This window comes from Chiloscyllium plagiosum, chromosome 39 (assembly GCF_004010195.1).
Source record: "Chiloscyllium plagiosum isolate BGI_BamShark_2017 chromosome 39, ASM401019v2, whole genome shotgun sequence".
Taxonomy (NCBI): Eukaryota; Metazoa; Chordata; class Chondrichthyes; order Orectolobiformes; family Hemiscylliidae; genus Chiloscyllium; species Chiloscyllium plagiosum.
This window is the reverse complement of record NC_057748.1, coordinates 11,328,724-11,339,304: the sequence shown is the minus strand read 5'-3', so window position 1 is coordinate 11,339,304 and position 10,581 is coordinate 11,328,724. Positions and strand designations below refer to the sequence as shown.

Below are 10,581 nucleotides of genomic sequence, written 5' to 3'. Positions count from 1 at the left end.
CCACGCAGACACGGGGAGAACGTGCAAACTCCACACAGTCAGTCGCCTGAGTCGGGAATTGAACCGGGGTCTCTGGCGCTGTGAGGCAGCAGTGCTAACCACTGTGCCACCGTGCCGCCCATAATGTGGCGACCAGAACTGTACACATTATTCCAAATGCGCCAACACTTTAACCCATATTTGTATTGCATGATTCTTGTATAGTGCGGGAACACACAGGAAGGAAACTGACGCAATATAGAAAAAATGCTTATACTGGTTGTACTGGACCTCCATTTTGAGGCATACGGGGCCAGGCTTTGCTGGTTAAACCTCCTGGGATGTTTAAAACATTCTTGACCTAAACTCACTGATAGAGCAGTGTAACTACTACAGCCTTCTGGGAACCACAAGACAAACGTCAACTCCTGAACAGGGGTCAATCAGGGTCGAGCAGTGTAGTGTGATGTTCTTTAGCTTTCTCAGTCAATAGAGCAGGCTTTCAGCTTGTACCTGGAGACAAACCAAAACTTGTGGACCATTGATGTTGAGAATTAAAAGTGGCATGGTGGTTCAGTAGTTAGCACTGCTGCCTCACAGCAGCAGGAACTGGAGTTCAATTCCAGCCTTGCTCAACAGCCTGTGTGGAGTTTGCACATTCTCCCCCTGTGTCTGTGTGGGTTTCCTCCCACCATCCAAAGATGTGTGGGTCAGATCATGCTAAATGGAAAATAGTGTTAGGTGCATTAGTCAGAGATACCTATAGGTTAGGGAAATGGGTCAGTGTGGACACGTTGGGCTGAAGGGCCTGTTTCCACAGTTTAGGGAATCTAATTAAATCATTTTTAGGTGATGACAACGTGACTAAATTTGAACATCCAATGGAGGTTAAATTAAGGAAGTTATTTTATGGGATTTTGGAAGACTGGTCAACACTTGCTTGCCTTCCTCAATGAAAGAAGGCCCATGACTGAAGACACTAAGTATGGCCAGTTAGCCAGAATAGGCTTTATAGGCCAAAGCTTTTCCTATTTAGAGTGAGAGAATCCCTGCAGAAAGAGGCCATTCAGCCCATTGAGACTTCACTGTACCTCCAAAGAGGATTCCACCCAGACCCAACACCCTACCCTGTTTCGGTAACCTTGAATTCCCCATGGCTAACCCACCTAGCCTACATATCCTTAGACACTATGGACAATATAGACTGGCCCATCCACCTAATCCATATATGTTTGGACAGTGGGAGGAAACTGGAGCACCCAGAGGAAACCCACGCAGACATGGGGAGAATGTGCAAACGCTACACCCGAGGGTAGAATTGAGCCCGGGTCCCTGACACTGTGAGGCAGCAGTGCTAATCACTGAGCTACCGTACCACACTGCCATACTTTCTTCTGCCACTGGACTACTCACTGTAACAACACTGGGAAGATTCATTAGGATAGACAATTAAAAAAGATATCCTTACTTTTTTCTTCTTTTTTATCCTCAACTGAGGAGATTCTAATCTCCTGGTTATGTCTTTCTTACTTTCTCCTTCCCCCCACACTACCGGCTAACTGCGGCAGTGCTTGTGTTTTCCCCAGCACCCATGGTGTGTGTGTGCAGGTGAGAGACACAGTGAAAGACACAAGGTGTACAAATCTTGATTCAATTTCCACCACCAGGGACAAGCAGTGTCCTTCACATCAAAGGGCAATGCTATGTGATCAAACAGTGAAGGGGAGGGCAGAGATTAAATCAAAATAGAGTTGGAGAGGGAAATAATACACTCCACTCCCTGCGGCGCCCACCTCTCCCTGAACAGCTAAAGGGAGTTGGTAGACACTGCATGCTCCTTCTCCAGAGATACCCGGGTTTGGACATAAGGATGTCCTTATATTTTTTTTTACAAGGATGCAGATTTAATTGTAGCATTTTCAAGGGCAATTTACAGAACCAGTAAAATAATGAATCAATTTTTGCCTGTACATTCCAACTATTCATTAGGGAGAAATTATAGTCACATGCAGGTATTCAATTGTCATGCTTTTGTTTTAAAGATAGGATGTCCTTATATAATGTTGTCATCATTACCAATTAATTAGTTTAGTTGGCTGGTCAGCTGACAGAGAAATGTCGACAGTGTTGGTTCAATTCCCACACCACTGAGGTCATCATGAGGGTCTCTCCTTCCCTGGGGTGTGCTGACATTCAGGTTAAACTTAATACCAGTCGCCTCCGTGACAAACAGCCTTATGGCCTGCTAGGATTTTTACTCTAGCATCAAAAACCACTGTCCTTCTCAAAAACACCTAAATGAGAAAAGATAATCAATTATAATCTCAAAGCTGTTCAAATGAAAGAATGGTTTGGATTGGTGTAGTATCTTTCACAATCCCAGGATGCCCACAGGTGCTTTACATCCGACCAGGTACTGTTGAGATGTGGCCACAGTTGAAAAGAAGGAAACACGATGGACAATTTGTACACAGCAAGATCCCACAAATAGCCACGTCATAATGAGAGGATAGTGGGGTATTTTTATGGAAATCTATCAGGACAACTCACAGAATCACTAAACTTTCTACAGCTCTCAGGAGGAGGCCATTCAGCCTCAGTGTCTATGCTGGCTGTCGGAATGAGTAGTTCCCATAGTGCCACTGCCCTACATTCTCTTTGCGCATTCTCCCTTTTCAGATTCCCTCAAATGAATCTGGTTCCACCACACTTTCAGGTATTCCAGACCCTAACCATTCCCTGTGTGAAAATGTTCCTCCTTGTCTCACCATTGTTTCTTTTGTCAGTTACCTTGAACCTATTCCTTCTGACTCTTGATCCACCTGCCAGTCTACACTGTCCTGACACCTCATTCACTTTGAATGCCTCTATAGAACCTCTGTCCAATCTAATTTTCCCCAACATTCCAGCTTCTCCAATTTGTAACTAAACTTCCTTTGGCCTGGAAACTATTCTTGTAAATCCATGCAGGACAGATGTTATTGAATAAAATCTATAATTTTAAATTTGGAGTTCAGGAACACAAGGATCTAAGTGTATATGTTCACATTATTCCCCCCAGGGAGCAGTGGCTCAATGGTGTTGTCACTGGGCTAGTAATGCAGAGACCTAGGCTAAAGCTCTAGCGACAAACCTCACTGTTGCATTGGGGTGGTATCTAAGCTATTTTGAAAGGAATTGAGAAACCTACACAGAATTCCTTTCAAAATAGTTTAGATGCCACCCAATACCTTAGTGAGATTTGAACCCACATCCCAAGAGCAACCCACTACTAGCCCAATGATATTACCATTGTGTCACTGATTCCCTGGGAAAAAAAACTCTCTGCTTCCTACCACCAAACCAAATTTGTATCCAATTTGCCAGCTCACTCTGGATTCCATGTGATCTAACTTTCCAGAGCAGCCTACCATGGGGAACTTACCAAAGGCTTTACTGAAATCCATATAGACAACATCTACCACCCTGCCCTCATCAACAGCTGAGGATCCTGGGATTGTATTCATTGGAGTTTAGAAGATTAATGGGAGATCTAATAGAAACTTACAAGATAATACATGGCTTGGAAAGGGTGGACGCTAGGAAATTGTTTCCGTTAGGCGAGGAAACTAGGACCCGTGGACACAGCCTTAGAATTAGAGGTGGTAAATTCAGAACAGAAATGCGGAGACATTTCTTCAGCCAGAGAGTGGTGGGCCTGTGGAATTCATTGCCATAGAGTGCAGTGGAGGCTGGGGCGCTAAATGCCTTCAAGGCAGAAATTGATAAATTCTTGATGTCACAAGGAATTAAGGGCTACGGGGAGAATGCAGGTAAGTGGAGTTGAAATGCCCATCAGCCATGATTGAATGGCGGAGTGGACTCGATGGGCCGAATGGCCTTACTTCCGCTCCTATGTCTTCTGGTCTTATGGTCTTAACCTTCCTGGTCACTTCATCAGAGAACTCTAGCAAATTTGTGAGACATGATCACCCACTCACAAAGCCATACTGACTACTCCTAACCAAACTCTATCTTTCCAAATGTATGTATACCTTTTCCCTCAGAATCTTCTCAAATAACTTAGATCCTTCCATTCCTGCACTGCCATTTAAAATTCTAGCCTTTATTCAGTAACATCTTTCCATCCTTTTCCTACATCATAGATACAAGCAAAAATAAAATACAAATCAGGAACAGGATTGAGCTACTCATCATCCACCCCTCCCCCACCTTTTTTGTCTTTCATGAAGATTATGATTAATCTGGCATTAGCCTCAGCTCTGCACTCATACACATGCTCCATTGACTCCCAAGTTAGTCAAGAGGCTATTGGAGAATGGATGGTTGAGGACAATGAGTGGTCTTGGCCAAGAGGGCGGTAGATTTGTAACAGAGATAAGGAGGATTGATCACTCTCAAAGGGTTGTGAAGCTGTGCAATTCACTACGTGATGGATGCTGGGACACTGAGTAAATTTGAGGACATGGACAAATTTTGAAATTGGTCATGGTGAAATAACTCCACCAAGGCCAGCAATCTGTCACTGAGTCACCCTTTATTTACCACGTATATTGTACATGACGCTGACACAGCCAGCACAGAGCCGGCTGCCCGGGGTGAACAAAACTCCCATGATGCTCCTGTTTATCTGTCAGCCACCGCTCCCTGATTGGAACAGATTAACAGCCCCAATCAGGGACCTCACACTCTATGAGGGCCACCTGGCTGACCTCGCTACCGTTATGACACATGGGTTGAAGGGTTATGGGGAGTGAGGCCGACATGAGATCAGCCATGATCATAATAAGTAGCAGAGCAGGCTGGAGGGGCTGAATGGCCTACTCCTGCTCCTAGTTCTTATGTTCTGTCTACCTGAAAAATATTCAGCTTCCACCGTTCTCTGGGGAAGAAAGTTCCAGAGACTCAATGAACCTCTGAGAGAAAGACATTTCCCTCATCTCTGTTGAGTCCTAAACTTGTTCCTTTCACATCCTCCCGAGATGGTAGTTGGGAATTTATTGCAAAGACTGAAAGATAGATGTTCGTTTTTATGGGACGTTTAATGGGGTCAGATGGAAAATATTAATTTGCCAGTGTTATGTAATAAAGTATAGTGGGTGGTGGGAATATGCTGTTGTGCATAATGCTCTTTACAGGATAGCAGATTTGAAAAGGTCAGTAGGATTTACTTCAGAGTAGAATATGACTCAAGTTAAACACAAGGCTGCTGTAAATTATAAGATGCCAACAGTAATCTCCATGTACTGTCATCGTCTGATGGAATTAGACAGATATTGCTTCCATGTTACACACCGCAGGCAGTAACTCTAGATGATTTATGTAAAATGTACTCAGACAGAGATCAAGCTAACAAGGAGTATATTCACACTGGAGAAGATTTACTTCACTGATTCCTGGGATGAAGGGGGCTTGTCTGTCAAGGATAGGTCGAGCAGGTTGGAGTCGAGAAAGCGAGGTGATCTGTTGATCTGATTAATTGTTGTGATTAATTGTTGTCACATATACCTGGGTACAGTGAAAGGTTTTGCTTTGTGTGGAGTCCAGGCAACATACAGCACATTGGGTAATAGAACAGAGCAAGGAAGACAATGCAGAGAAGGTGCTCAAACATTAAATTTAAAATTTGAGAGCTCCATTCAGAAGTCTAAGAACAGCGGGGAAGAAGATGTTCTTGAACCTGATGGTACGTCATAGAATCATAGAGTCCTACAGCACAGAGACAGTCTCTTCGGTCTAAACTGGTCCATGCTGTCCAAAATGTCCGTCCACGCTAACACCGTTTCCCTGCACTTATTCGTCCAATCCTTTCCTATCGGTGTTTAACTTTTCCCAAATGCCTTTTAAATGCTGTTCATGTACCTGCCTCAACCACTTCCACTAGCAGCTTATTCCATATGCGTACCACCCTCTGTGTAAAAAATGTTGCCCCTCAGGTTCCCTTTTATTCTTTCCCCTCTGACCTTAAACTGATACCCTCTAGTCCTCGATACCCTAACTCTGGGGAAAAGACTGAGTGCATTCACCCTATCCATGCCTCTCATGATCTTATACACTTCTATAAGATTCCCCCCCTCAGTCTCCTACACTCTAGCTTGTCTCATCTCTCCAACTCAGATCCTTGAGTCCTGGCAACATCCTTGTAAATTTCTTCTGCACTCTTTCCAGTTGAATAACATCCTTCCTATAGCTGAACACAATACTCCAAGTGTGGCCTCAACATGTCCTGTATAACTGCAACACAACTTCCCAACTTCTAAAATCACTGCCCTGACTGATGAAGGCCAGTGTGCCAAAAGCCTCCTTCACTGCCCCGTCTACCTGTGACTCCATTTACAGAGAACTGTGCACCTGAACTGCAAGATCCCTCTGTTCCACTCACTCCTTAAGGCTCTACTATTCACCATCAAACTCCTATCTTGATTTGACTTTCTAAAATGCAAGATCTCACACTTATCTATATTAAACTCCACCTGCCATTTCTTGGCCTACTTCCCCAGCTGATCAAGGTCCTGCTGCAGTTTCTGATAACCTTCCTCATTGTCCACGATACCATCTATTTTCGTGTCATCAGCAAAATTACTGATCATGCCTTGTACATTCTCGTCCAAATCATTGATATAGATAACAACCAGCAATGTGCCCAGCACCAACCACCGAGGCACTCCACTCGTCACAGGCCTCCGGTCCAACAAGCATCCTTCCACTATTACCCTCTGCTTCCTACCATCCAATTTGCCAGCTCGCTCTGGATTCCATGCGATTGAACCTTCCAGATCAGCCCACCATGTGGAAATTATCAAAGGCTTTACTGAAATCCATATAGGCAACATCTACCGCCCTGCCTTCATCAATCTTCCTGGTCACTTCATCAAAGAACTCTAACAAATTTGTGAGGCATGATCACCCACTCACAAGCCATGCTGACTACTCCTAATCAAACCCTGTCTTTCCAAATGCATGTATATCTTATCTCTCAGAATCTTCTCAAGTTAATTACCCACCACAAATTTCAGGTTTACTCTAAAACTCCCAGGCTTTCCTTTGCAGCCCTTCTTGAATAATGGCCCAACATTCACTACCCTCCGGTCTTTTGGGTCCTCACCCCATGGCTAACGCTGATGCAAAAATAGCAGCCAGGGCCCCCTCAATTTTTTCTCTAGCCTCTTGCAGTGTTCTTGGATATACCTGGTCAGGACCAGGAGATTTATCCACCTTCATATGTTCTAACGTATCCAACACTTCCTCTCCTGTGAAATGGACTGTCCCCAAGTTATCACCACTAACGTCCCAAGTTCTGAAGTCTTCATGTTTTTCCCCATGATAAATACAGAGGAGAAATATTCATTGAGAACCTCACCCATCTCCTCACACATACATGGCCACTTTGGTCCTTGGGGGGTTCTATTCTCTCTTTAGTTATCGTTTTACCTTATTCTACTTAAAGTACCTCTTTGGATTCACCCTAATCTTCTCAGCCAAGGTTATCTTGTGAGTTTAGGGTTTGAGTGAAACATATAAGATTCCGAGAGGGCTTAACAAAGAGGATGCTAGCCCTCTGTGGGGTAAGAATGCAGAACAGCAGGGTTTTTTTTAGTATTAGAATACCTACAGTGTGGAAACAGGCCCTACAAGTCCATACTGACCCTCCAAAGAGTAACCCACCCAGACCCATTCCCCTACCCTATATTTACCCTTGACTAATAACCTACACTACGGGCAATTTATCCAACAGCTGGTTTGAAGCACCCCCACTTGCACGGGCAAAATACTGGTAGAGAAGACAGCATGGCAAACTGAACTGGCAGTCAGCACTGTTTGAACAGAAAGTGTTGGAAGTGTTATGCCCGACTGGAGATGTGATCACTCCAGCCCCCCCCCCCTTGCCACCAATGCCTGAAATCACTTAAACAATACTGCGGGGCACCTGTCCTTTTTGAATAAGACTTTAAAATGGACTTGGTGGCTCAACCCCAGTGGGTGTTTCCCCCAACTCCGAAGCCTCCTGGCAAGGTTTGTTCAGGATCTGACGGCTGGTTACCAATTTCCCTCTCAGTGAGGTGAGCTCCTCCCCTCTCCCTCCCCCTGCCCCTCCCCCGCCCCATCCCAGTAGCTTTCAGCCCCATTCAAAGAGAATGAGTGTGAGAAATGTAGGAACAGATGGTGGCTATTCAGCCCCTTCCATTAGATCACGGCAGATCTCCATCAGTCGGCCATGGAGACCTGCTCCTGCCACCTCTACCAGTCTGGGTGAGGGTTATTTGAGCTCATTTTCGGCTGTCAATCCTACTTTGTCTGCGGCCTATTTGAGTGATGAGTACTTGAGAATACACTACCATGGGGTAACTTCAGAAAAAGCACTTAGGCAGCAGGAGGGGGTTTTTTTCAGAGTGAACAGAACCTCTGACCGTCCTGTTTATTTTTTATTTAACCCCCACACTACCCCCTAACTGCGGTAGTGCTTATTTTTTTCCCCCAGCACCCATGTTGTGTGTGTGCAGGTGCGAGACACAGTGAAAGACAAGCAAGAAGGTTTATTGTGTGATAGCAACCATACATTTGTTCAGGAATAATGACTAGGATCTTATGGAAGAGGGCCATTCAGCCCATTGAATCCACACCGATCCTCTGAAGAGTGTCTTACCCAGATCCACGCCTCTACGCTATCCCTGTAATCCTGCCTTTCCCAAGGCTAACCTACCTAACATCCCGGGACACTGTGGGGCAATCTAGCATAGCCAATCCACCCAACCCACATGTCTTTGGACTGTGGGAGGAAACTGGAGGAAACCCATGCAGACACAGGGGAGAACGTGCAAACTCCTCACAGGCGGTCGCTCAAGGCTGGAATTGAACCCGGGTCCCTGGCGCTGTGGGGCAGCAGTGCTAACCACTGAGCCACCGTGCTGCACAAAATGGGCACAGAAAGGCTTGAACCCGCAATCATCCTCTAGCATCCCGATGAACACCCAAGTCAGATTCTTCATCCATTCGGCCAAACGGTTTGCTCTGGCTCGAGCATCTTACGCCACTGGATTCTGACGTTGTCATGTTTTGTTTTTAACGGTCACTTTCCAACCCAATCCCTCTATGCCTCCCTGCACCTGTTCCACCCTCTCCCCATCCTTCTCCCCATCCCCCTCCTCCCAGTCCAAAGTGCCTGGGATATAGTCCGCTGTAAAATGGAGCTTTGACAATCTTCTATTTCTTTCCAGGGGACAAAGGTGAAAAGGGTGAACGGGGGCCCCATGGGAAACATGGCAAGGAAGGCCCGATAGGAATCCAAGGCCCAATGGGGCATAAAGGAGAGCGGGGGCTGGCAGGAATCCCTGGTGACTCCTACAAGCAACACTACTCGGCCTTCTCTGTAGGCCGCAAGAAAGGATTGCACAGCAGTGACTACTACCAAACCTTGCTCTTTGACACGACCTTTGTGAACCTCTACGGCCACTTCAACATGTTCAAGGGCAAGTTCTACTGCTACGTCCCCGGAATTTACTACTTCAATCTCAACATCCACACGTGGAACTTTAAGGAGACCTACCTTCACATCATGAAGAACGACCAGGACATGGTCATCTGTTACGCGCAGCCCAGTGACCGTAGCATCATGCAGAGCCAGAGCATCATGCTGGAGCTGCAGGAGAACGATGAGGTTTGGGTGCGCCTTTACAAGCGGGAGCGGGAAAACGCCGTCTACAGTGACGATGTCGACATTTACGTCACCTTCAATGGCTATTTGATAAAACCCAACCTGGACTGAGACACCCCTTCATTTCTTCCTTTCTCTTTCTCTTTCGCGCTCTCTGTCTGTGGGGAAATATTGCCCATCAAAGAGAAGACCGTTAAGTTATAAATGGGACCATCTCCTCAGCTAGGAGGAGAAAGTGAGGACTGCAGATGCTGGAGATCAGAGCTGAAAATGTGTTGCTGGAAAAGCGCAGCAGGTCAGGCAGCAGCCAAGGCGCAGGAGAATCGATGTTTCGGGCATAAGCCCTTCTTCAGGAATCTTATGCCCGAAACGTCGATTCTCCTGCTTCTTGGATGCTGCCTGACCTGCTGCACTTTTCCAGCAACACATTTTCATCTCCTCAGCTACTCAATTTAAAAAGTCTTCATTTACCTACCTGGAATCACCCGTGTTCTTTCTCCTTAGCGAAAAAGCCACATTGGTGTCACAACAAATGTATACTTCTTTAAAGCAATGTCAAAAGACCAAATTGAATTCATAAATTTAGGTCCTATATCTTTCCTCTCTATGATAGACCCAGTGCAAAAATTCTACTGCATTAACATTTCACGTCTCCCATGGCAACGCAGACTGTGGATCTAAGTTTTCATGTGAAACAAGGTTAGGTCCAAGGAGTGGGTGTGCAGACACAAACTAGGCCCCATTTCTCAAAATCAGAAATTCTCCCACAGTTTCCTTTCAATAAGTAGTGGCCTGAGTCTGTGTAGCGCCTTTCATGACCTCAGGAATTTCCAAAGTGCTTTGTGGTGAATGGAGTGACTTTGTAGGCTGTTGTAATGTAGGGATGCAGCAGCACAGCAGGATCCCACAATGCCATAGAGGGCCTGTGGTGGCGACGAGAGCTACATGGC

General features: G+C 45.6%; 1 protein-coding gene across 1 annotated transcript in view; it reads left to right on the top strand.

The window, feature by feature from the left end:
* LOC122541975 (complement C1q tumor necrosis factor-related protein 1-like) overlaps window positions 1-9,876 on the top strand; it is a 51,308-nt gene extending 41,432 nt beyond the window's left edge. Inside the window, exon 4 of the mRNA XM_043679270.1 lies at window positions 9,195-9,876. Within this exon, the coding sequence (XP_043535205.1) occupies window positions 9,195-9,742 (548 nt within the window). The 3' untranslated portion in view covers window positions 9,743-9,876. The remainder of the gene's footprint in view (window positions 1-9,194) is intronic.
* The last annotated feature ends 705 nt before the right edge of the window (window positions 9,877-10,581 follow it).